Genomic DNA, 26142 nt, shown 5'->3' with positions numbered 1-26142 from the left:
TGAGACCCAAGGGATAGCCAAATATATATTTTCATAATTACATAATGAAACACTGTTGTTTTAGGTATGCATCAGTACGGGGATTCATGGAAGCAGATTTAGCATGTGGCAGACTGTACTGGCGAAGATCAGGGAGCTTTAGCGGTCACACAGATCAAAACGCTAGCGTTTTATACCGCTCGCAAATCGCTCCTGTACCGCAGCAGCGTAATAAACGACAGCAGCAGAAGGCAGCACTTTAATTTACTGTATATGCACAAGCATGTAATAACTGTGTTCCTTTAATGACAAACATCCCATTTCATCACCATAGAACCTGCTGGGATGGGCCACGTGCAGATGGACATTACTGTAAAATTCCCTTTCTGAAATATGTTGCATGTTGCATATTACAATGAATTATTTTGAAGAATCCAATATTAAAACAGAACATTCGGTCATAAAAGAAGGCAAAAAGGGTGCAAACAACCAATAATAATAATAATAATTACTTATTATATTTATTACTATTGTTATTGTTTTCAAGGGTAACAAAATGTACAATAGCTTTAATGCATAAAGACCACATGGCATGTTATAATACAAATACAGTTATCATTCAAGACATTAAATTCAGTTTAAATTAAAAACCAGCCACCAAACAGCACCTGCAAGTGAAATTCCAATTCTGAATGACAGACTCCTCTAATGTTCAGCTCAGAGCGAGCATGTGTTTATGCAAAACTATGCTGGGGTCTATATCGGAAAAGGTGAAATCCTGACTACTGCCAAAAAGCAATATGCCAGTTCCTCGGCCATGCCTGACAGGCCCATAGTGAAAGGCTTTCAGTGGGTGGCTGAGAAACATCCCATAATAACTTTCAGCACTGTGGGAGTGTAATATATCTGACTGCGCAGGGTATATCATTTCATTATTATTTTGTTAATAAGCATGTCGTAAACAGGACCGAGCATGAGCCGGGCGTGCGATATGCTGCACACTAGTTTGCACAATAATCTTCATGCGTTAATATACGGCGCTGCTGATTACTCCACAGCCGTCAATTTCCAACATGACACCGGCGTCATCCTGGCGGTGTACCGCGTCTGGGTGCTTCTGCACACTAAGCATTGTGGGAAGGGGGGAGGGTGGGCGGAGATGATGAATGGGTCTTTTAAGCCCGGCTGAGGTTCTGTGTTTTCTCACCCCGCCGTTAGACTGTGGCTGAGAGTCTGGGACGCTGGGAAAGATAAGAGCCTGTGATGTATCGCTTGTTTAAAACTGGCCACTAGACTCTTTGTTTCTGGGTTCGCAGCGGCGCCGGTTTCTGGAGGTCAAGTTTATGAGGAGCGTATTTGGAATGTTGCTCTCTGATGGGGACATAGAGCAGGGTTCGCTCTGCCAATGACCAAACACACCCAACTCAACAATACCCCGATTGTGAGCGGGGAATATTTGCACTTTTTTCAATCCTTTGGTTACAATTATGATCTAAAATTGTATCATCTGAAATTCCCCGTCTATATGTTCATGCATAGCCACACGTGCCCTTTAACCTGATTCGAAACTTCAGCTGAAATCGAGAATCAAGACCAATGTGAGGTGGGCACAAATATTGAAATACATTGTGGATATAAGCATATCTCTAACCTTTACTGTGTATTGAATAGTGGATCCAGCTCAGTAACTTAGTAACTGAGTAACTAGTACACAGTAACAGTGGTACTGGTAGTAATTGTAGTAGTTAGTATTTAGAGAAACAAATTGAAAGTTGTTTGTTCTATAACTCAGCTTAAATACACCCTGGGACATTGATATTTATGATGATACATTTCCTCTGTGGCTAGTTTAAAGAATGGGAAGGCAGTCTGCCACTTCTTGTGATTATGTTAAGAAAATACATGCATATAAATAAGATTTTAGTTTACAAGTTCACAAACATTGTTACAAAGACTTCCCCACGTCATAGTCTGCAAGCACTTGCAGGATGAAACCCCCTGGATAGTATCTACAAAGCCTAATTAGGCTTTCAAGCCAAAGTGTGTTTGAAGCCTATTTTTTATAGCTACTGTCTTTTGACTTCTGTCACTTTATGACTTCTAGGACCACTGGATCTGTTGGTAAAGGTTTTCACTTCAGAGGCTAAGCCCAATAGCCTAGGCATTGGGGACATTTTGTTTCTGGGCTATGTGACTGTGCCCACCTGTTCTCATAACACACCTGTCCCCACACTCTGTTGCACCCATTGTGGTAGCAAAAAGCAGTTATCTTCCAATATGACTTGATTATACTCAAATTTGCACTTTTTTCTCTGCTTGCAGATTTGCATAAGATATGTTTTTGTTGCACAAAACCCTGGGTTTCACCTCACACAGTCACCTCATATCAGATGCATTTTTAGCATGTATAGCATGTCAATAATTGCTCACACCTCCTCACCCATTCATCTCCTTTTCGGTCCATTCATTAAGCACAGACTGCAGATGTGCGCAAACTGCTGGTCATGAGTCACCCGCTCAGCTGTGCCCAATACGCTCAACTCTGCCGATGTGTCAAAATCTACATAATTTGTCAATAATTCAATATTTCAGCATTCACCCGTGACCGACACTCAGCCACAAATCTCCAGTCGTTCCGTCAGTGTCTGGGTTATTTAATGTTGCCGCTTCGTTCTTTTTAACGTTTTACCAAGCTGGGTGTTTTTTTTTTCCAGCATTGTCATTATGCTGTTTGTTCTGACTTTAATGAGGATGCACTTCCTTGTAATTGTAAATCTGTCTGAGCATTACAACAAAAGGATTTTTACTTGCATTGTTCACTTCTTAAATGTTTAAAAGGATCCCTCCTCGATTCTAAGTAATTGTAAATATTGCATTGTGAGGATAAAGGTTTCAGAGGCATTCTCCCAGTTACATAAAATCAATTTCACATTTATACAAAAATGAAAACTTTTTATTCCACATGAAAGGCAAGTAAGAAAAGTAATATTTCAATACAGCATTCTGTTAGAACAAATTGGAAATGTCTGAGTCTACGTTTGCTGGTCAGATGAGGTTACAAAGTCTAGAAACAGGATGGAAGAAAATTTAGGTGTTTTTATTTCATTGCGGAGAGAACCTGAGGCTATCCATACCAGTCTGGACTGCCTATGGGACACTGACCCACCCCCACCCACCCCACCAAAAAAATATAGTTGTGTGCACAGTTCCTCTGTTTTCCTGCAGGTTACTGGATGTGTTACAGTGGTGTCGGAAAACTGTTGTTGGGTGGAAGTTAAAAAAAAAAACCTGTACGTCTCACAGATCTTCATTGCTCATCATATGCCTGCTTTTCACTGCTGTGCCGTACCTGTATTTTAGTCATCCAACTGGAAAATGTACTATTGAGGAGATTAAATGGTTAAAACTTGGCAGTAAATGGTGTTCATTGTTCTCTACAGAGTGATAGATCATGTTTGACGTTGCTTCGCCAATCTTTATTTCATTTGATGCGGTACTTTTCTACTGTTCAGCTTCAATCCAACCTCAGAAAAGCATTCCATGTGTTTTTTTCTTTTGTTTCGTACAAAACATTTTTGTGAATTTACTTCACAATTCACAGTGTCTTGTAAAGTGGGTGAGGCGTTAGGGGAAAGCAATACTTTAACTTCGCATTGATAGTAAATAGTATTTATTTTTCTCTACAGTATGACAGATCATGTTTGACATCGCTTCACCGATCCTTATTTCATTAGATGCTTTATTTGGCTAATGTTTAGATCCAACCTCAAAAAATCATTACATGGTTTTTAGATTCATACAAAACATTTTTGTTAATTTTCATAATTAACTGCATAATTCACAGAATCTTGTGCTGGGCAATACTTTAATGCATTACTCTACGGTGATAGCCTGCTGGGCTAGTCTGAATCAGGGTCTGAACTGCACTAAATGAATGCATCAGTCAGAGAGAGAGAGAGATATCCCCTCTGTGCCCAGATGAACTGCAGCTCTGTCAGCCTTAAGGGAACCATTTCCTTTTCCCCCTCTCTCTCCTCATTTACAGCGTAGCTGCGGGAGGCGTAACGCAAGACATCTTTCCATATCTGTAGGAAAAAAAAGAAACCCTAAGTCATTATCCCATTACCTTATTTTTGGTTTTGAAGTGCACCTCTTTCACCGGCACACTCTGGGGAAAATGGGGGTGCATCGCTTTCAGCGAGGGTCAACCCTGCGCCTGGATTATATCAGGATTTACATAACTGTAAAAATGTCAGAGGATAGCTTTAAAGTGCCCTTATTACCTATGTATGCGATAAATTGATTTTTATAATACCCGATAGACCGCTCAAGGTGTACGCGGGGGTTATGAATCCCGTGACCTTGTGAACTAGCCGGACGGCAGTGTTTTATTATTTATTTATATTATTTGAATTTTTTTCCCCCGAAATACAACAATTGGTGGTTTGTAGGAAGTCTGGTCCATATTGCAGTTGTAAGATCAGTGGTTGTTTCTCCGTAGGGATGAAATCAAAGGTGGGGGGGGGGGGGGGGTGTTTTTTCGGAAGAGAGGAAAATCAGGTTTGTGTGTCGTCGCCGAAGGAGCAGTATTTATGATTCATATCAATGCGACTCGCGCCCCAGGAAGGGGGGAGAGGGAGAGCGGGATCGAGCGTGCCCTGAGAGCGCGGACCGTAGAGAGAGGACTATTTTTAGCACCCCTTTAGCCATCTTTCATCCAGCGTGGAGCTTTTCATTAAGGGCCAGAGGAACAGGATATTGCCCACAGTGAGAGTGAGTGCTGTGTGACTCCTGGCAGAAAGGAAATGGCATGGAACAGGGATTGTGTGCCCGGGGTACGTGGGTAATGTAGTCTCTGATGTACGATGTGAGCTGCTGACTTGTCTAATCAAACTCGTATTGGTGCGGATGTAAAGGGGCCACAGCACAGATACAACACTAACCCCTGACTGCCGATATCTGGGAAGGGGAATTTGTGTACATGTATGCGTACGTGTGTGTGTGGGTGTGCGTGTGGGTGTTTACTTGTGTGTGTGTGTGTGTGTGTGTGTGTGTGTGTGTGTGTGTGAGTGAGTGAGAGAGAGTGTGCGTGAGTATGTGTATGTGTGTATGCCTGTGTATGCATGTGCGTGTGTGTGTGTGTGTGTATGAGAGAGAGAAACAGTGTGTGTGAGTGTGTGCATGCATGTGTGTGTATGAGAGAGAAACTGTGTGAGTGTGTGTGTGTGTGTGTATGAGATAGAGACTGTGTGTGTGAGCGTGTGCCTGCGTGTGTGTGTATGAGAGAGAAACTGTGTGAGTGTGTGTGTGTATGAGATAGAGACTGTGTGTGAGCGTGTGCCTGCGTGTGTGTGCTTGAGTCCCGCGGCTCGCTGGGAACAGGTCCTGGATGTGGACAGATGAGACGCAGGCAGGACTCTGTGTGATTTCTGACCCGGCCGCCGAGGTGTCAGCTGTGATTGATAGCGTGGGATTAAAAAGGTAGTTACCGCGGCGCACCGGCACAAGGTGGGCCGAGCCCTCTCGCGCACACCTAACAATACACCGCTGCGAGAGGCTCTTCGGTCCACAGCCTCTCTTCCTCCCCGAAGACCGCTTGACAGAGCATTAAAAAAAGAAACACAACGCAGAAACATATTTCTGATCTTGTAGCCTTGAAGCGGAAGCAGCTTTTTAAAATCCTTATTTATATAATTTATCAAGGATCGCGTGCGATGTTTAACTCGAATCGTCGGCAGGATTTATGCATTACGGCGCGCTTCATGCAGAGTTCTGCCGCAGATAGAAGCTCTCTATCATTCTCAGTCAATGGGCAGGTTGGCATAAAGTTACATACAAATGCACTTAGCCATACGCCGCTGAACAAATGCACGTATTGTAAAAGCAGTAATAAAATAGCTCAGACAGGCCCGCACTTGCTAACACGGTTAAAATCTTATTTCTCATAAGTGTAGGGAAATCGTTTAGTGTGGAAGTGTGTGGGTGGGGGTAAGGGGGAAGGGGGAAGTGGGGGTGGGGGGCAGCGGAGGGCTGGGTGTCATTGGTGTTTGCAGCTGTGATTTATCTTCAGTCCGGATCTCATGTGCTACTCTCTGCATTGCCCTTTGGGGAAGAATCTGAACAGTTATTGTCATTTATTACATTATTGCCATTGCCATTACATTGTTATAGCTGTCGGGAGCAACTTACATAGGTTACAGTTTTACATGTTATCCATTTATAGAGCTGAATGTTTACTGAGGCAATTCTGGGCTAAGACCTTTGCCCAAGGGTACGGCAGCAGTGCCCCAGCGGGGAAACAAACCACCATGCTACCCCCATTCACCTGAAGAACTGAGGAATCTAAGCACAGCACAGCCAGCGAATGGTTATTGCGCACAATCGTCTCTGTTGTGATTTCACGCTCTCAACCGGACATGGCAGAAGCGTGACCAAAACGGAGCAGGGTGCCTGCTTTACAGTACAAGGGGACACGATTATGCCGTGTGGAATCTTCTCAAAATCGCTATAGCAACAAGGCAGCTCCCTCTTGTCGGGCTCTGAAGTTGCGATCCGAGCAGAGGTCTGGTGATGTTCTTTGGTTGGTCAGATGAGCTGAGCTGTGGTCCGTTTTTGAGAATTCGAGAGGCGTATGAAATTTTCAAAGCCCGGTAGGTTGTAAGTATGCCGGGGCGATGTTGTTTTGCTTGTTGTTTGGCAGGGAGAATGAGCAGCATTCATTGCAGGTGTTGCGGCTTGAGACCAGCTCGTTGCCAAATGATCACGCAGTCAGAGTGTGCATATACAACGTGTTAGCATCCACCGGCAAATGATCCCTGATGAATCTAAAATTTGCCAGGCTGGATTTGACCTTAGAAAGATTAGGTCTGGTTGTGTTTTGAATTCTGAAACTATGTTAACTTTTTCCCCTTCACATAAAATTCAGAACGAATGAATCATATCTTTTTTTTGTGGAAAATTATACTACTAGTTTTTGTCTACATTTACTGTGGAATGATGTGTGAGTAATCAAACTGCTTCAATACAATGAACACTGAAGTGGTTAATTCAGGGTCTGTACTGCATCAGCGGTACAGGTTTATATATGAACCCCAGGGCAGATAAGTGCATCATTATTGTGTGAACTGAATGATAATGGACCTAGTACTGAGTTTTGTGGGATACTGAATACAAAAATTGCAGAGTGCTGAATTATAATATCTTACTGTTACACTGTGTTTTCTGTTATTCAAATGTGACTCCATCTCCTTTTTGGCTTTAGTAGGAAAGGTAAGGTAGGATACATTTTAGAAGAGGATCTTTGTGAGTAGCTGTTTCATAAGCTTTCCTCAAACCTAAAAACAAAGCCCTTGCATTCTTCATGGAGCTTAACATTTTTACTCAGTTACCCACAAGGCTGTTCACTGTTGGTCTAATTTTAATAAATATTCATAGGGTAATTTCAGCCCCCAAGGGGGAAATATGGGAAAATATCTCCGGTTTAGATGTCTTGTTGGTCAGATTCAAAGAAATTTCCTTCTGACAAGCAAGTTATTAAAGTGAAAATGGCTACCCCCCTGCCCTCTCCCCACCTCCCCCAATCTGAAGGACCAGCGGTTTATGACATGTTAGATAGGAGGTTTTGAAATTATTTTTTCCCATTTTAATTTTTTGAATGATTATAGTAATTGAATTACAGTTCAATTTAATTAAATGGCTTTTATGATTTAATCTTTTTTTGTGTGTGTCTGAGGGAGATGGCTAGCTATTAAAACTATGATTGAATGATGAATTCATATTCATAATTGTCACAGATAAAAGAGTTGGTCTTCCAAGGCTAAGAAGCTTGAAAAGGGAAGGCATCCTTACAGATCGCTTCACAAAGGTACCCTAGAAACAAAGCCATTTGCTGTCTTTATCCTCTATCTGTCTGCTTTTTGTTTGTGTCTTCTGTTGGTTACTCTGGGTCTTGCTGTGGTTTTGGGTTTGGGTATTGTCCTGCTCACACGCATGTTAAACCATCAAAACTCTTTCTACAACATGGTGTTGTAAGGTACCATTTCAGTGTTACTAATAGAACCCCCTGACATTTTAGGTATATATGAAAGTGGAATATAGAACATTTACATTTACATTTATTAATCTGGCAGATGCTTTTATCCAAAGCGTTATGATGGGACCACCAGAGCAGAGCGTGGTGGTCGGGTGGGAACATAGGCTTATAGTAGTGCATTCAGGTAGGAAGGTGCAGTTTTGTTGGTTGTTCTGAAGAACACAATCTGTCTTGATTTCACCTGATGGTTTCTACCCAATATGATTTTTTTTTCCTCTTTCAATATGAGTTAATGAAGCCTGTCTCATTACCTGTACTGAGAAAATGGGCACCGAGGGACTCCTCGCTCACCCCCCTGTCCTCCACGTGTCCTTTTTCTTTCCTCAGCTCCCCAAAAGCAGTTCCCCTGCACCTCTCCGACTCGTAAACACGGTCTGTTTCTGGGTGAGAAGCACATCCTGCCCTTTTTTCTGCCTCTGCCTCCCATCCCCACTTCATACCGGGAAAGATCGACGGCTGTCCTTAGGCCAGACGTGTACCGGGTGCCATCTGGTTATATTTAATTCTTCTTCTTTATTTATTTTTTTTTTGTGTCCTTTTCTTTTGTTTCGCTGTGTAGGGGTTTCATGGTCGGACATCACGGCTACATCACAGGACCTCAGCAGGCTTGTCCAATTAGGCTTTCAGCACGGAACTTGCCTGAGGTTTTTGAAGACGGTTACGCCCGTCGTCAAGGCCCCACTGAGCGACGAATTCAGCGCTGCCTTGTTCTCGAAAAAGGGCCAGCTAATGGGGAAAGCATTAAGGTCACACTGGATGTTTGGAACATTTTGTTTTTATTTCAGATTCAAGGCGGTTCAGAGTGTTCTCCAAAAAAAAAAAAAAAAAAAAAGAGAAAAAAAAACCAAGAACTGTAAATCCAATAAAAGGCGAGCAGATGAAAGCATTTTTTAAAGTTTGAAGTTCGCGTTGTTCAAAGGAATTCGGGAGGCAAGGATGGTCGAATGCGCGGGATTACCCCACGTCTTTTGTTTGTTTGCACTCCTGTTTTTCAGAGAATCTGTCCTAATCCATCTATCGCTTTGACAGAGTCGTCGGCGCGTGCTGCCCCAGGAGTTTAGTCGCGATTTTAAAAAGCCCCCCCCCCCCCCCCCCCCCCCCCCCCCCCCCCCCCCCCCCCCCTCTCTCTCTCTCTCTCTCTCTCTCTCTCTCTCTCTCTCCCGGGACGTGCGTGCCGCGTGGATCTTACTCCGCTCGGCTCAGGAGCTGGTGTGTCTGTTCGGCGCACCAGCGAGGCCCTGAGTGCCTGAGTGCCCAGCTGAGCTGATGTGTGTGGACGCATGGGAACGTCTCGCATTTACATCAAATGGCTTTTTATCACCAGCCAGTGCCACCCCTCCAGAGTCCATTAATCCTGATTTGAAAACACACTAATTTAGCATCAAAAAAAAACAACAGCAAACAAAAAGAAAATAATAATAATTAAAAATAACAGTAATAAAAAGCCAAATATTGGGCCCCTCATATAGTATTCAGTCCATATCACCCCAATCTCTGTGTTAACTCGGCCCGTGTGGTATCGGTTTAGAGGTGTTCATGGTAACTGTAATTACTGTGTAACACAGATCAGCAGCATGCAAAGCCCCAGGCCCACGGTTAGAGCATTAATATTGCTGAGAGGGGAAAAAGGAGGAAGGAATCAGAGATTCCTTTTGTGCGCTCTCCAAGATAAAAAATTCATCAGCCTAATCTCGCCGGTGCCGGGCTGGCATCGCTGCATCTGACGTCGCCGGGCGAACGCGCTATCTGCTAAATCCTCTATCTGTGAATTGGGTCCGTGCTTGTTTCAGCGTGTGTTCACAAGCACCTCGGCAGTGCGGCTTTCGCCCCCTTCTGAAACGGCAACCTCGGGGTGAACTGTTCTGCGTGCACCGGAAGGTCTCTGTGTTGCCGTCGTCCAAAAAAAAAAAAAAGCACAAACCGTAGAAGTATTCGCAGCAGAGTTATTTCTCTGTAGGGACCTTTGTCTACCGTGTGCGTGTGCATGCGGCGTAGCCTGTTTCCTCTGATGCTCCCTAAAGTGTCTTGTAAGGTTCTCACCCCAGGGCTTTCTGGAGTGACTTGTTCACTTGCAGAGTGAGAGAGAGAGAGAGAGAGAGAGAGAGAGAGGGATTGGATACTCTGAGCTAGGCCATCGGGCTGTAGTCAGCGATGTTGGAGAGGTGGCGTGGAGGGCAATCAAACTGGATTTTTAGATAGCTTCAGAAGGGAGAGAAAAGCACACACCTGCGCCTGTTTTTTTCTGGTTTATTTTTTATTTTTTTTAGGGTGGGGGTGGGGGGGGGGTGTGAGTGAAATGCAGTCGGTGGAATCCATGGAAACCGCCTTCATGTGCTCCCGTACCTGAGCCGATAACACGCAGTTGGGATCCATGGTTGAGTTTGCTTGCATCTGTCCCCTGGGTACCGAGCTTACTCTATATGCGTGCTGTGTTTGATCCTGACCTTATCGTTTCATGTCCTTGGAGCGTGCGGTGTGCTGTGTCTTTTGTGTGGAAGCGATGCTGCAGAAATAGTCTGTTTTATGTACATTTTCATTTTTTTTTCCCTGTGTTTTGGGGGTTTATCTTCTTGGTTTCTTTGAGGTTTCATGTTCAAAGCCGTGGTCCAATTTTTTTAATAAGAACCTTGAAATAACTTAAACGGGAGAGCGTCTGCTTTCTTGAAACCCAGCAAATTTCACTCAGGTCATTTGTTGGCAAACGTGTTGACAATTCCCCAAGCTCGGCAGGATTTGATAAGCCATGCGAAACGGTCAATCAGAAAACTGTATTACATGTTACATAAAATTGAGTGCGCAGCGTATTGATTCAAATTAATCAATGCAATTATGGTATTGATCACAAAGAGTCAATATGCAAAATTTGCCACTGCCCCAAAGGTATTTGAAGCAAAAAGGTATTCAAATTCACAAATTGCTGTTCAGAGAAACAACAACATGGAGAGTGTATTTCTTGGAAATGCAAATGGGGAATTTCCATAGCGGTCATATTAAAATACACCAGGGGGTCTATGAAAAAGAAATACAGCCAAAGAAAACAGATTGTTTGCATGTTGAGTATCACAAATTTCTGATTCTGCCTTTTAAAGGCCTTTGACTTGATGCACATCTGATATGTCAATTAAATCACTTTTCCTGGGGGGAACTTCAGATATGCTTGAATGCTTGGCTGTGTGTGTGTGTGTGTGTGTGTGTGTGTGTGTGGGGGGAGGGGGGGGGGGGATAATACCAATAGCTTTGTAAACTGTAATTGAAAGGTAAACTACTCATGATTTTTTTTTCAGAGAGCAGAAATAAGTGGCCATTAGGACAAGTGCACATGACAGCCTTTTGTCCTTGTGCCTCTTGTATGCTCTTGTGGTGCTCTCTATATTCGTCATGTCCTTCAGTATCCATCATGTTCTGTATGTGTTGCATCACTAGCTGCCCCCGTAGCCCCGGCAGTTCCTAATGAGCTCCAAAAATCGCTACCTGTAAGCGGACACATGTGGGTTTGCCTCTGGGTTTACGTTATGTGACATTGTCATTAAGCAGACACTTTTATCCAGAGCAACTTACATGGGTTACACTTATTACGTTATCTGTTTGTACAGCCGGATATTTACTGAGGCAATTGTGGGTTAAGTACCTTGGCCAAGGATACAGGAGAAGTGCCCCAGTGAGGAATCAAACCTGCAACCCTGTGCTTACAAGACCAGCTTCTTACCACTGTGCTACACTGCCACCCACTTGGTTTTGCATGTGTTGGTGGTAAATAGTTTGAAACAGAGGGGAAGGAGAGTGCTTTGCGTGCTCCTAAGAGCACTGTGTGCTCCTAAGAGCACTCTAATAAGGGGGGGGGGCTTGGTTGTCGGTCCGGTGCGAGGCGATGGCTGTGAGGTTTCATTAAGTCTACAGAGCGCTCCCTTCCTTAGTCTGTGTGGATGACAGATTAAGTTTGAGGCACTCCTCTGAAGAGGCCTTTCTGTCTACGCCCTCACGCTTCGCTTGGCAATTTGAAATCCTGGGGGCTCCCGGCTTTTTTCTTTGCTTTTTTGTTTTTTTTTTTTTTTAGAGAACAAATACGCGAACCTGTGCCTGTTACCTCCCCGGGATGTTACAGCCGAGTGAACAGCACTTCACTCTTTTATTTATGGCCGGTGATTGTTAAGCATTAGCACTAGAAAGCCAGCAAAATGGTCTCTGTGTCCCACAATGGTGTGTGTGTGTATAAACATTCTTCGTCGTTTCGATGTTAACTTCGGGGGGGGGGGGTTTCTGGTCCTGCGCTCATGCTGTCTGTGTTCAACGCAGACATGTGACTGAGTGAGCAAGCTGACCCTTTATCGGCAAAAAATTTGAATGACAGTCTAGATTGCAGTGGGAGGAGTGATGACATCAGCACAGGGAAAGGTCTCTGCCAGGCCCTCAGGTCTCATGCAGGTTGTTCATGTTCTAGAACGCACCATTACCTGTTACAATACAAACCTAAGCCTTGTCAGGTGCTTGCATATGCAGACATATCACGCATAAAATAAGCTTTCGGGAACAAAAATAGTGTATTGTAGTGTAACATTTGTGTGTGTGTGTCTAATACTACTCAGTCTACTATCAAACATTGCTGTACATTAGGGTAAAGTGTTTAGTCTGTGTGCTTTTATGGAGCATAATCCTGAGACATCACTCGCAGTTTACGTCCGGTGCTGTGTTAAAAGCCGGGAGGAGCCGAGACAGACTCGCTGTCATATTTCGATGTCAGGCGCCGCAGATAATCTCACGGGGTAAACGCTTATAGTCTTCTTTCTTTGTTAGGGCGGGGGGGGGGGAGGGAGAAATTGAAAAAGCGATCTTGTGGCTGCCCATTATTCAGAGTTTGAGTCTGTCTGCTTCTGCCCCGGCAGTATTCATAAATCTTTTGCAGGGGGCCCAGTGAATGCAATCAGCTGACTTACAGAGGACGAGTCCTGGCACAGCACTCCATCTCCCTTGTCAACAGTTTCTGCAACTATACTTATATAGACAGGAAAAAAACTAGGACTCGCGGCCAGAAAATTCTCAAATCGGTTGCCCCGCTTATCTCCGGCCTCCTTGTCCTAGGCGGTTAGTCTCAGAGGTGTACGGAGGGGGACCCTGTGTAGTTTTCCCCCCAACAACAGGCCCTCTAAGCTACCCGGCTTCTGCTCTCTCAGTAAGAGTGCATCTTTTCATCCTCGAACAGTGATCCGCTGTGACTGTCTGTGGTTAGATGTGACATGCGCTCTCAGTTCACTGCAGGGAAAGCAGCACGCCGAAGCTTCACTGCACTGTTTTCGGTTTTTTGGGTTGGGTGATGCGAAGGGGGGTTTCATTTTGTGCTCACTCGAAATTCAGAAATTCCTACCAGGGGTTCAAACGTGGGCGCCTTGTGAGACTCATACAATTTTGATGTGATCATATTTGGGAAGGTCCCGGAAAGGTTCCGAGAGTATGTCTGTTAGGCTCGGAGGGTTGTGAAACTAGCAGAATAATGCAGAATACTGCAGAATATTGTCAGGAATTTCATAATTGTACAGGGTCCTCCTCTCCTCAGGTGTATTTTTCATATTATAAGGTTATCTATGTTGAATTCAGAACGTATATGTTTTTTTCTCCTTTCCTGTGTTTCATTATTGTAACAAAACAAGGCTTTCTGACTCTAATTTTCTCAAATGTTTTCTCACATTCCTTGTATTATTTATTAATTTGACAGGCAGCTGTATCCAGGGTGAGCCGTAGAGCAGAATACAGATTTCTTATAAATAACTGAAATAACCCACAGCACACAACTTAACAGCAGCACAGAGCCACTGTGACTACTGAAATCACACATCCCACAGCAAAATCATGTCTCTCACAATGTCAGTCACAACCTTCCTGCTGTCTCTTCAACTAAAAGGTGTGCCTTAAGTTTCTGTGAAAAATAAATTTTAAAAGAAAAGAAAACGATAACACTCTAGAATTACTGTATCAATTTATTGCGTTGTGAGAAAAACATGTGAAATGAATGTTGTATATCCTGTTTTCAGATGATCCTGTGATGGGAAATGGTTTCTCTAAGATGTGAAGTGTGGTAGTCCTGTAATGATGACAGTATGTAATTTATCATTGAAATTCGTATGTTTATACCATTGATATTAACTTGTTTGCTCTTTTCTCTTGTCTTTTTTCATGGCCATTGCTGTGGGACCCTCCGCTTGTTCTGTGGTGCATTCTGGGTGCAGGTAAGTCCACTTTTTTTCTGATTATCCAATCCTCCCTTTTCCTTCCCAAAAAGAAACGAACGGTCTCACATCGAATAGGCCGAGCAGCAGCAAGGCGTGGCCTGAGAGCTCTGGCCGTGGGGCTCTTAGCGTCATGGCGGGGAGGAAAACGCTTTGGCAGAGATGTTAATGTCTAAACGGCAGGCCGCTGCGCATAGCCTAGAAGGACGCTGCGTTCAGTCCCTGTCCGAGTGGGCCGAGGACGAACCCCGGCCATCATCCCTGACCGTAACTGACAGCGGAGATCGGGAACCCCCCCCCCCCCCCCCCCCCCCGTTTACGTAAACAAGCCAAACGGCCGCTGGAAATGTGCCAGCCGATTCCCATAAAGAGGGAAGGGGGTGGGGGGAGGAGGGATGGGGGGGGGGGGGGGGTGAGGGGGGGAAGAGGGTCCAGTTTAAGCAGAAGAACTCGCCGCTTTATTCTTCCTGACAGTGATCTGATAAAGAGTGAATGATAAACACAGTCTATTTTGGTGTGCTTCCCCCCTCCCGGTTTCCTCTGGCAGTAACTCTTAAGCCTCATTCCCATCAGAGCGAGTCAGTCCTCGGCTCCCTGCCCCTGTTCCAGCCCCACTCTCCGCTCTCCTCTCCTCAGGTGTACTGGAGCACGGCCCACAGCGCACCTGTCTGGGGGCACCTGCCGCAGGTGCCTACGCGGCAAAGCATAATTTTCTTTCGTGCTCATTTGAGGATTATTAATCAGTGGAAAAAAATATCTGCTGTGTTTTCATTTATTTCCCTTTGGTCATATCTTTTAGAACGTGCTGCAACTGTTGCTGTGACTTATTTTTTAATGAAAGTACAAAGTAATCAATCAAACAAAGCCAGTTAATGCAATCAGTGCAAGACATATCAATCAATTTTATTAATCAGTTTTACTAGGCCAGCTTCTCAATATTAAATATATTTATTGTGCCACATGTGTATGTATAAACATAGACCTTGCATCAGTAACATCCTCAGCTGAACCTGCTGTATGGTGTACTTCAGGTTAGCAGACAAAGGCAAGGGCTCTTTGTCGTCATGGCTGCCGTCATGGTAACTTAAAGAGATGCTCCCCTTCACCACCCTCTATGGCCTTGACAGTGGTTGACCCTGGTGGCTCCTGACTGTAGTGTACACCGTCATGCCTTGGTCACGCCTCGGTCATTTTAGTGGCACACTTGTGTCCGTGGTGTAATGGGGGCACTGATTCCATTGTTACCAGCTTTTGTTAGATTCCCTTTCTTCGTATTAAAGAGCTGTCTTTCACAATGCGATAAGTATATCTTTAAATCTGTCCCTGCCCTTTCACGCAAACTCAGACAAACTCTTCACAGTCAGAGCACCAGACCGATATACCTTGCACCACACATCTTCGACCCCCTTGTACCAGTGTGCGTGATAAGATAAAAGTGTGGTGTGGGTGAGGCTCTGTGTCATATTGGGACATCAAATTCACGGCGTGGTCTTCTCGGACTCGTCTCGCTCGAGTGATTCGGCTTCACATCAGAGCGATTTCACTTTGGACAGAGCCAGTTTAGGAGGAGAGGGATTTTCTGTGAGGGCACCTTCTGCTCTCTCTCTCTCTCTCCCTCTCCGCTCCCTGTCCTCTCTACCTCTCCTCTCTCTGTCTCTCTCTTTCTGTCTCTCCACCGAATCGACCATCCCGCACGTCAGACGTGCGCGGGCGTAGCTTTGCGCCCTGGTTGGTTTGTAAAGGCTGCAGCGGTGAGCGCACGCCGCGCCACGCCACGTTTTGTTGCGTCTCTGCGCGCCGTGGTGCGCGGTATTGATCCCCGCTGCTCTTCTCCAGGGGAAACTTTTTTTTTTTTGCTTACAGGAGGTCTGTCTGTAATGCGCCTCCATGCTTCTCCCTGTGCGCTGGAATGTGTGTGTCTCTCTGTGGACCCTGCTTAGCATTCAAAACCCCTGCAGTGTAAGTGCACATGAGTCTCTTTTTTTTTTAGTATTACTTCTGCTGTAATCATCACTACTGCTAAAAAGTCCTCCTCTCCCCCCCTCCCCTCCCCCCCCCGTATGGACACGTCGTCCTCAGAGCAATGCTGACGTGTGTCCGGATGGTCGTGTTGTTCTGGTGCGTGGACTCATTGCCCTGCCACACCGGATTCTCTGCTGTGTAGGGGAGCTGGAGGCATTCGGCCTGGTTTAATAGACTCTGTTTCCGTCTCCGCGCTGGCCCCCGTGAACCGTGTGCGTTTGGCCCACGTTATTGGGTGGTGAAACGCCGCCGCCAGAATGTCCAATATCCTCTTATCAGCGATGCCGCCTTTAATAACTCCCATTTGCATTCGTTCGCTCCGCCAGGCCGGAGTCATTTGTAATTCAGAGTTGATTGAGCAGCGTAGGTCTTTTTCCCCCCTCTAACCTGCACTAATGCATGTCTACATAGCTTAGTTGTATTTTTAATTATTTTTGGATCTTTATGGACTTTATGGATGCCTGGTTTAAACCTTGTTAACAGACAGGAGGCGATGTGACGAGTCTGATGCTGCTGACACTGTGATTAATGATGCTGATGATGATGATGATGATGATGATGATGATGATGATGAAGGCTGTGAGGACAGCGTCTGCAGTGGCGATGGGAGCGATTTGCGTATGGATATTGATAAATAATGTAGCATATGTGGTATCAGCAGGCATATGCAGCAGTGATCTGTCAGAGAGGCCTAACCCCGTGTTCTCCTCGGACACTCAGATGTGGGTGTTACTGCTACTATGCATGGTGAGAGGCGATGAATGACGGTGAAGCATCAAATCAATATCACACGCAGGCGGTGCTCTAATTCATTTTGTTAAATATTGCTCGTTCCTCTTGTCTTGGGAAAACACGCGGTATTTTAAACCCCCGGTGATGAGGTATTGAACAGACATGTTGCCGTTGTCACGCGTGGCATCATTCACGCGATAGGGAAGTTGTCATATCCTGTGTTTTTTTTTTCCTCTTGTGACAAAAGAAGGTCTTGTTCGCGCTGGCTTTGCTCGTTGGCTTTTGATCTGTGTGCGGAGTGTGTGTGCACGTGTGTGTGTGTGTGCGTGTGTGTGTGTGTGTGTGTGTGTATGATTGTGTATGTGTGTGTGTGTGTGTGTGTGTGTGTCTGTGTGTATGTGTTTGTATGTGTGGGTGTGTGTGTGTTGTGTGTGTGTGTATGAGTGTGTATGTGTGTGTGTGTGTGTTTCTGTGTGTATGTGTGGGGGTGTGTGTGTGTTGTGTGTGTGTGTTACATCAGGGTCGTCGGGAGACATGTAGCTGCGCTTCAGAAAGACAACATGAAGAGGTGTTGAGTTGTCCCAGGAGACTCGGAGTGTTAGTATTGCAGTGGAGCTGAAGGCTCTCCCCCCCTTCCCCTGCGTAACGTGTGAATGTTGCAGTTCGAAAAGCGTGTGACCTTTCACTCTCACGGAGGTGTACAGCGTCCACACTTCTCTTTCGGCTGTCATAGCAACCCCACACACTTACACATTTGAAGAAAGGCGTCTGAGACCAGTTAAGCCTAACGAGAATGGGATTCGTCGCTCAGCGATAACCTCTAGTTGCCCTTTTCACAGTGTTTTAAAAAAGAAGCATTACATGCCAATCACCCATTTTAAAGACCTGAAGTAATTTGCTGACAGAAGTCCACAGTACATTTCTCATACATTCACGTGACTCTTGACTCGCTGACATATTAATAACAGAAATTAGAATTAAGAATCCGCGGGTGATTTCTCCATCCCAGCAAGCTGACGTGTAAAAATATGAAAGAGGACGTGAATCCGTGAGATACCGCATGTGTCTGCTCGTCGTCTGTAACAATCAGGTCTGAGCTGCAGCAAGCCTGACAAGCCGGCTGGGATAGTAAAATAAAAGGGCAGGCGATTGTCGAAAAACACTCCACAATCTCGCGGGCCTGTAAGCCAGGTCCCACGCAGCAGCATCGGAACAGGTCATTCGGAGATCTAATCACCTATCCAATGTCAGGTGGCAGTCGCACTCCCGGCAGGCACGGAGAGCACCTGATTCAGATATTCACCCCGGATGCTGCACAGATGCAGAGAAACAATCAATAAACCTGCACCTCACCCTGAATCACAGAGTTTTTATATAACACGCAGAAAAAACACACTCATAACATAACCAGGAGCGACTCATGGACTAAGGTTTTTGTCAAAGAAAAGCCAACACACTTTCAAGCATTGCTTAGGGAGACAGAAAGAAAGGATAATGATAAAATCTTCAGTCTCATTTCTGTGCTGTTCAAAGCTGTTGTATTTGCTGATGCTGTGTAAGTTTATAATTCTTGTTGTTTTTTAATTATCCACCGCTTCATTGACGAGGGGGAAAAAAAAATCATGAATTAGAAAAATGTGAAATGTGTTCCATTCCTCACAGTAAAATAACATTTGGGCACACCACCATAACATAGTGACAGCTCCTTTTTGTTTTTAAGCCCATAATCCTTTGCTCTACAGCTCCTTTTTTTTGCTAAAGATTCTTATTTCTCATTTTCTCCCGTTGCATGGCAGGAATTGGGATGTCTGTAGGAGGCGCTTACAGCCAGTGCTTGGGCTGATAAAATTAATTCCTTAAGAAAGATATGCAAGCGTATTTGTATGAACCATATTGTGCCTGTATGCCTTCTCTCCTAAAGTCTGTTCCTTTAAGTATCTCCCCTGTCTTTATTCTGAAAAAGTGGTACAATGCTGCACAACAAAATCTACTGCATTATGCATAACTGAAAAACAAGGCCCCTTGGAGTAAATTAGTCAGCAGAACACAGGGCATCTACAGGTATTTGTTCCTCAAGTCAAGTAGGATTAGAACCCCCCTCATCCCCCTTGTTAGTTTAAACGTTTTTGAACTTTTTTCATTAACTCACACACACACACGTGCGCGCACACACACACTCAGGTACGTACATACACGCACGCACGCCCGAATACGTACGCTCACAGGCGTACGCACACAAACGCACGCGCACGGGAACGTTCTCTCCCGTTCTGCGTAGGCCGGCACGGCTCTTCGTTAACGAGGGCCGCGCGGTGGCGGGTGTCGGGGGTGCGTAATGGGCCCTGTGGGGAGTGTGTGGTGGGCCTGTGGTGCTCTCTCACACACACTGCACTGCAGTGAGAGCGCTCTCCCCTCTCCTTGCCTCTGGGGCGCTGCTGTCCCTCCTGCCGCAGGAAGAACACTAGAGAGCAGCCTGCTCCTTCTCTCTGAGAGCCGTCCCCGCTCTCTCTCTCGCTCTCGCTCTCTCTCTTGCTCTCGCTCTCTCTCCAGCGACTAAGTCTCTCTCTCCAGTGGTGCTCTCTCTCTTTTTCTCTCTTTCCAGGGGCTCTGTCTCTCTCTCTCTCTCTCTCCCTTTCTCTCTCCCCATCTCCAACGTCTCTCTCTCTCTGTCTCTCTGTCTCTCTCTCTCTCCCCATCTCCAACGTCTCTCTCTCCGTCTCTCTCTCTCTCTCTCTTTCTTTCTCTCTCTCTTTCTCTCCAGTGGTTCTGTCTCTCTCTCTCTCTCTTTCTTTCTCTCTCTCTTTCTCTCCAGCAGCTCTGTCTCTCTCCAGCAGCTCTCTCTCTCTCTCTCTCTCTCTCTCCCCATCTCCAGCGGTTCTGTCTCTCTGTCTCTCTCTTCCTCCAGCGGCTCTGTCTCTCTCTCCCTCCAACGGCTCTCTCTCTCTCTCCAGCCTCTTGCACACACAGGCGAGCGCACGAGACGCCATCCGTCAGCGCCGTCAGTCACACGGCTAGCAGAGGATGCATACGCATGCATGCAAAAACACGCGCACACACACATGCACCAGCTCACTATCTCTCACACACATGCACCAGCTCACTATCTCTCACACACATGCACCAGCTCACTATCTCTCACACACATGCACCAGCTCACTATCTCTCACACACATGAAAATAGACAGACGCACTGACTCTCACAGACGCAAACACACACACACACACACACACACACATACTCATATAAACACACGTGTGCATACATTATGTAACCTGTTCCATTGATAAACTTCTTATACTGTACTTTAGACCATATTGTAGGCTGTGTTCTTCACCTCAAACGTTTAGATTGAATTTCTGCTTTCATCCGTTAGTATCCAAGCACTGTAACTGCCAGAAGAAGGGGCACACTCTGATATCCTGTCACACCAAGCTTCAGGTTCCAGCTTTTTTAGCTTTTAATTTAGATGGTGCGTGCAAAAAATAAACAAAGAAATAAACAAAGGAATGAACAGAAAAAAATAAATCTGATTTGCCTCTGGAAAAGTATGCCATCTGATTGGAATGAATGAACTCAATTTATTATAGTGGTTAACGTGATCTGTTCAGCCCAACAGACAAAAATGAAATAAATAGATAGATAAATAAATAAATAAGTAAAAGATCAAAGAGGAACAGAGAGCTGGCGCCGTGCGAGCGGCCCCGACAGAGAACGCTGCAGCGACGCAGAGACAACGCTCCCCCAACGCTCCCCCAACGCTGCGTCTCCCTCTCTCCTGCATTCCCCAAAGGCTCCCGCAGACATGGCTACTGTGAATAGCAATTCATTTATTTAAACATTTTAGTTTACAAAAAAGAAATAGGATAGCTTGTATCTCTTTTTTTTTCTCTCTCTCTCTCCACTCTTGCATTTCTGGTTTTACATATTTTACACAGGTTTGATTTTCCCCCCTTTTTTTTCCCTTTTCTCTTTTTTTTTCTCTCCCTTTTTTTTTCAACCACAATAAAAACGGTGTGTTTTGGCTGCCCCATTAAGACAGTTTGAGTATCCTGACGTAGAAAGACACATTAAAGCTCAAATATCCACCCTCAGCGCGAGTATCCTCATCACCACCAAAGCCTCCCCCGTCTCTGAAGTTTCTGCATCAAAGTCCAGCAGGTCCCAGAATTAGCAGCTGCAGGTCCAGATCGGCAATATATCCACGGTCACAGATCCGGGGTACGCCAGCGTAGCGTAGCACAGCGCGGAGAGGAGCTATGCTTTCTCTCTCTTTTTTTTTAAGGATCCTCTCGCACCAGTTCCACCGGAAGCTCCCCCCTTCCCCCCCACTTCCCTCCTCCTCCTCCTCCCCCCCCCCACGCCGCGTGGAGGGTCACGCGGTCACGCGGTTGTGTGGCGCGCACGCGCCTCCCCCCGCCGCTCACACCTCGCACTCCCGGGACGGCTGCTGCTGGCAGGTGCAGGAGCCGTACTCGTTGATGATGACCAGGGCGCCCTCGATGTGGTTGGGCTTGTAGTCGACGTAGTACTCCGGCGCGGACATGGCCGCCATCTGCTGCATGGTCTGCTTCTGTTTCTGCTTGCGCCGCTGGCTGCCCAGGCACTGTCGCATCTGCCTGACGCCCGCCGGGAAGCACTTCCAGGAGACGTAGAGCATCAGCACCACGATCAGGAAGGAGAAGATGAGCGCCATGGTGCCCGTCACCACCTTGTGGATCTGCATGGTGCTCTCCAGGTCGTCGGCCGCCACCGTCACCGCGAAGGAGCTGGTGGCCGCCTCCTCCTCCCCCTCGCCGTCCTCGTCGCCCTCGTCCCCGTCCGCCCCTCCTTCCGCGTCCCGCGGCTCGTAGGGGTTTCGGGTGGGCCCCCGGTAGGTGTGCCCCCTGGCCCTGTCCTTGGTGAAGGTGTAGAGCTGCGTGGTGACGTCGGCCGGATCCTCGCACAGCTGGAAGGCGTAGACGGCATCCAGGACGTCCTCGCCCTGGGCGGTATCCGGGCTGGCGCACAGCAGGGCGCTGTCCCGCTGGCCCTGGAAGCGGCTCAGCCAGGACGCCAGGGCGCAGACGTTTCGGCTGCACTCCCACTCGTTCCCCGACAGGGTGATGCTGTCGAGGGAAGTCCACGAGTCCAGGATGCGCTGGTCGATGTGGGTCAGCCTGTTGGCGTCCAGCTGCAGGGACTTGAGGTTGGGCACGCTCTCGAAGACGTGCGGCTCGATGTACTCGATCTCGTTGCCGGAGAAGTCGATCTTTTCCAGGAAGTGCCAGGTCCAGTCCAGCGTGCTGACCACGATGGTGGCCTTGTTCCTGCGCATGTAGAGCGTGCGCAGGGAGATGAGGCGGGGGAAGTGGGCCAGGTTGACTTTCACCAGCTCATTGTGCTCCAGGTGCAGCTCGGTGAGCTTAAACAACCCGGCAAAGGAGTTCCGCGCCAGGCTCTGCAGCTGGTTGTAGCCCAGGTCCAGGAACTGCATGCTCCTGCAGTCCTGGAAGATCCGCACGGGGACAAACTTGAGGGCGTTGTAGCGCAAGTGTAAATTGGTTAGCTTCCTAAGGCCGTGGAAAAGGTCCGGCTCCAGCGCCTGCAGCCGGTTGTAGGATAGATCCAGGATGCGGAGGTTGGGCAGGGGTCGGAAAGTGCCGTTGGGCAGGCTCTCGATCCTGTTGAAGCTGAGGTCCAGCTCCTTCACCCTGCGCAGCCTCTCGAAGGTGGTCTCCTCCACCAGCTCCACAGCGTTGTGGTCCAGGTAGAGCCAGGTGAGCTGCGCCAGGCCGGCGAAGTGTCCCTCGCGCAGCTCCGAGAGACCGTTCTCACGCAGCGACAGGCCCGTGGCGCCGCTCAGGTTGCGGGGGACGTCCGTCAGGTTGAGCCCCTCGCAGTATAGCAGCTTGCTGTCGCAGCGGCACAGCCTGGGGCAGACGCCCCCCACCACAGGAACGCTTTTCAGAAAGATTCCCAGGGAGCACAGTATCAATCCGGGGGGCTTCCTCACCAGCCACTTCAGGTACAGACCAATTAGAAGGAAATCCATCAGCATGAATATCCCTGCGGACCGTGGAGAAAAAGTCCATTGAACCGTCCAAATTTTTTACATCATATTTTGTAAACTCCCACCCCCACCCCCAGGGGCAGAAATTGCTCCGTTTCTGTGTATATATATATATATATTTATATATTTTTTTGTGTTGTGTTTTTTTTTCCCCCCTTTCTGGCACGGGTATGTGTTTACTCAAAGCGAGGAGGTATCCCGCCTCTCCAAAAATAAAAGAAATAAAAGGGGTAAAAGGCGAGTCACTTTGCTCATGTTAGGAATCAGAGAGCGAGAAGGAGAGGAGAAAGAAGAGGAGGGGGTGGGGGGGGCGGGAAAAAAAAAAGCGTTCTTCATGAAGCGATCTCATATGAAAGGATTCCTACTCACCCCTGCGCCCAAGGCTCACATCCTCCATTCAGACGCTCCCTTTGTGCCCCGCGCTAATTATGTGCGAATCTAAAAAAGACCCCACTGTGGTACGAATTCGGGGCCCCCCCCTCCGCCCCCCTGCTCGAGCAAGACAGCAGATCCTGGCAGGTTTACAATGCCTCGGTTCTCCTCGCCTCAAAAGCGCCCAGCGAAAGAAGGAATCCAAGTAGCTTTCAGCGGACTTGCGAAGGAGTGAGTGCTCCCTTGGCTGCATTCATAGGAGGACAGTCCTCTCTCTCTCTCTCCTCTCTCTCCTCTCTCTCTCCTCTCTCTCTCTCTCTCTCGTGCTCGCGGTCCTCCGCAGCGGCTGCCGTGGCGATCGCGGCAAGCAGGGGCAAAAAAAAAAAAAATCCCTCAACTCCCTCTCTCTTTCTTTTTCCCCCCTCTCTCTCTCTCTTTCTTTCTTTCTCTTCCTCTGCTAAAGACTCCTCCGATCTGTCAGCGCGAATTACCGTCCGTCACTTGAAGTGACCGCTGACCTTGATGGCCTTCAATCCAGCGAATCGGCTCATTTTCCGACGGGGTGACAGACTCATATCTTACGGAGATGTAGCTTTATGTAATTATTTTTGAAGGGGGGGGGGGTTCTCTGTATTCCTTCCCCCCTTTTTTCCTTTGCTGTTAATGGTCCCCCGTTAGCGGGTGTCTGTTCGCTGCTTCCTTGCGGTCGGCGGGCTGTGGGGTGGCTCTCATCGCAGCCCCTCTCTTTTCGGGGGGCTCCGGCTGCTCTGTGGCGGGAGAGAGGCGCGGGGCTGGCGCGCTGGGGAGCGGAGCGGTTTCGATCCCTCGCAGCAGACTAGCGCTCTGCCAGTGCATGCAGAAACACCTTCTGTTCACTGAGTGTCGTAAGCCACTCACAATTCAGGCAGAGCTCTCTCTCTCTCTCTCTCTCGCTCGCTCGCTCGCTCTCTCTCTCCCTCCCCTTATCCTCCTCCTCCTCCTCCTCCCCTCTCCCTCTTTCGCTCTCTCTCTCTCCCACTCTCTCGCTCTTACTCAGTATCTGAAACATTTCCATATTCAAAAGGGGCCGGGCTTAAACCAGCGTTTTAATGAAGCACAGAAATGATGCATGTACCCCCTCCCCCCCCTTCCCCAACACACACCCCATCTCTCTCTCTCTCTGTCTCTCTCTCTCTCTCTCTGTCTCTCTTCTTCTCTCTATCTCTTCCTTGCTCTACCTTCTCTGTAGTGAATTGAAAGAAGCCATCTATCTGTCTCTGCCCGTTCCTGTTGCTGCTAGAACCCTGTTTCCTCATTATTGCACATTAATATCCGGCTAATGACTGAAAAGTGTTTTCTGTGCATCCCCTTTCTGTAGTTCTGTAGCATCAAGCGAGCAAACATTCTCTCTGTCTCTCTCGCTCTCTCTCTCTCACTCTCTCTCTCTCTCTCTCTCTCTCTCTCTCACTCTCTCTCGCTCTCTCTCTCTCTTTCTCTCTCTCGCTCTCTCTCTCTCACTCTCTCACTCTCTCTCTCTCTCTCTCCCTTCCTCTCTTTCCATCTGTATTCCTCTTACTGTCCTCCTTTCTGTCACACTCTTTCTCACATTCTCGCTCTCGTACTCTCTCTCTTCCTCTTTCTCTGTCCTTCTCTCATACTCTCTCTTGCTCTCTCTCTTTCTCTCTCTCCCTCTCTCTCTCCCCTTCTCACACAAGCTCATTCACCCTCTCTTTGTTTCTCTCTCTCTCCCTCTTTCTCACACTCTCGCTCTCCCTCTCTTCATGTTTCTCTCTCCCTCCCTCTCTCTCCTCTCTCTCTCTCTCTGTCTCTCTCTCTCTCTCCCTCTCTCTCTCTCTCTCTCTCTCTCCTCTCTCTCTCTCTCTCTCCCTCTCTCTCTCTCCACTTCTCTCTCTCTCTCTCTGTCTCTCTCCCTCCGTCTCACACTCTCGCTCTCCCTCTCTTCATGTTTCTCTCTCCCTCCCTCTCTCTCTCTCTGTCTCTCTCTCTCTCTCGCTCTCTCTCTCCTCTCTCTCTCTCTCTCTCTCTGTCTCTGTCTCTGTCTCTCCACTTCTCTCTCTCTCTCTCCTCGCTCTCTCTCTCTCTCCTCTCTCTCTCTCTCTCTCCCTCTCTCTCTCCACTTCTCTCTCTCCTCTCTCTCCACTTCTCTCTCTCTCTCTCTTTCTCTCTCCCTCTCTCTCTCCACTTCTCTCTCTCTCTCTCTCTCCCTCTCTCTCTCCTCTCTCCACTTCTTCTTCTACATGAAACAGCAGTTATTCCACTGTCAGCGGTAATGGCTACATGTGAACCAAACCCTCATCTTGTATTCTTTTAACAGGATTTCAGATTGGTTTTGACCCAATAATTCCAGCACCGTGTGGCCCTGCCAGCCTCTGCCCAGGGGGATGGAAGGTGTGTTTTGAAGGTGTTACTTTATAGGGAAGTGGGCTCCAGACGCATCAGGGATCTTTTCTTTGTCTTTTTTAGAAGCTTAGCATATAATGGAAGAAGCCACTCTGAAAGGGATCCATTCTCAGGCTTTAGTTGTTGCTGCTGTTCCTTTTTTTTTCTTTTTTGAATGCTGAATCTCCAGCAGCCGATCTTAACATTTCGTACTGCAGGTGCGAATGTTTATGTATTTATTTATTTATTTACTTACTTACTTACTTATTTCTTTCCTGGGTTTTGCTGAAATTCTGCT

General features: G+C 47.1%; 2 protein-coding genes across 2 annotated transcripts in view; one reads left to right on the top strand and one right to left on the bottom strand.

Moving 5' to 3' along the window:
* The window catches only part of ctnna2 (catenin (cadherin-associated protein), alpha 2), a 413128-nt gene that overhangs the window by 270230 nt on the left and 116756 nt on the right, over nt 1–26142 (top strand). The window lies entirely within an intron of this gene.
* On the bottom strand, nt 21424–24366 carry lrrtm1 (leucine rich repeat transmembrane neuronal 1). Its single transcript, XM_036516448.1, has 2 exons — nt 23463–24366; nt 21424–23089 (listed from the first exon to the last, which is right to left on the bottom strand). Exons 1-2 carry the CDS (start codon nt 23488–23490, stop codon nt 21465–21467), a joined length of 1653 nt encoding a protein of 550 aa, XP_036372341.1. The 5' UTR covers nt 23491–24366; the 3' UTR covers nt 21424–21464.

The sequence above is a fragment of the Megalops cyprinoides genome, chromosome 22 (genome assembly GCF_013368585.1).
Source record: "Megalops cyprinoides isolate fMegCyp1 chromosome 22, fMegCyp1.pri, whole genome shotgun sequence".
Lineage (NCBI taxonomy): Eukaryota > Metazoa > Chordata > Actinopteri > Elopiformes > Megalopidae > Megalops > Megalops cyprinoides.
This window is presented reverse-complemented; position numbering and strand designations above follow the sequence as displayed.

Coding starts and splice junctions, on each gene's coding strand:
- lrrtm1 (XM_036516448.1), bottom strand. CDS start 23,490: ATGGAGGATGTGAGCCTTGGGCGCAGGG. Junction 23,090..23,462: donor TGTGAGCCTTGGGCGCAGGG/GTGAGTAGGAAT, acceptor CACGGTCCGCAG/GGATATTCATGCTGATGGAT.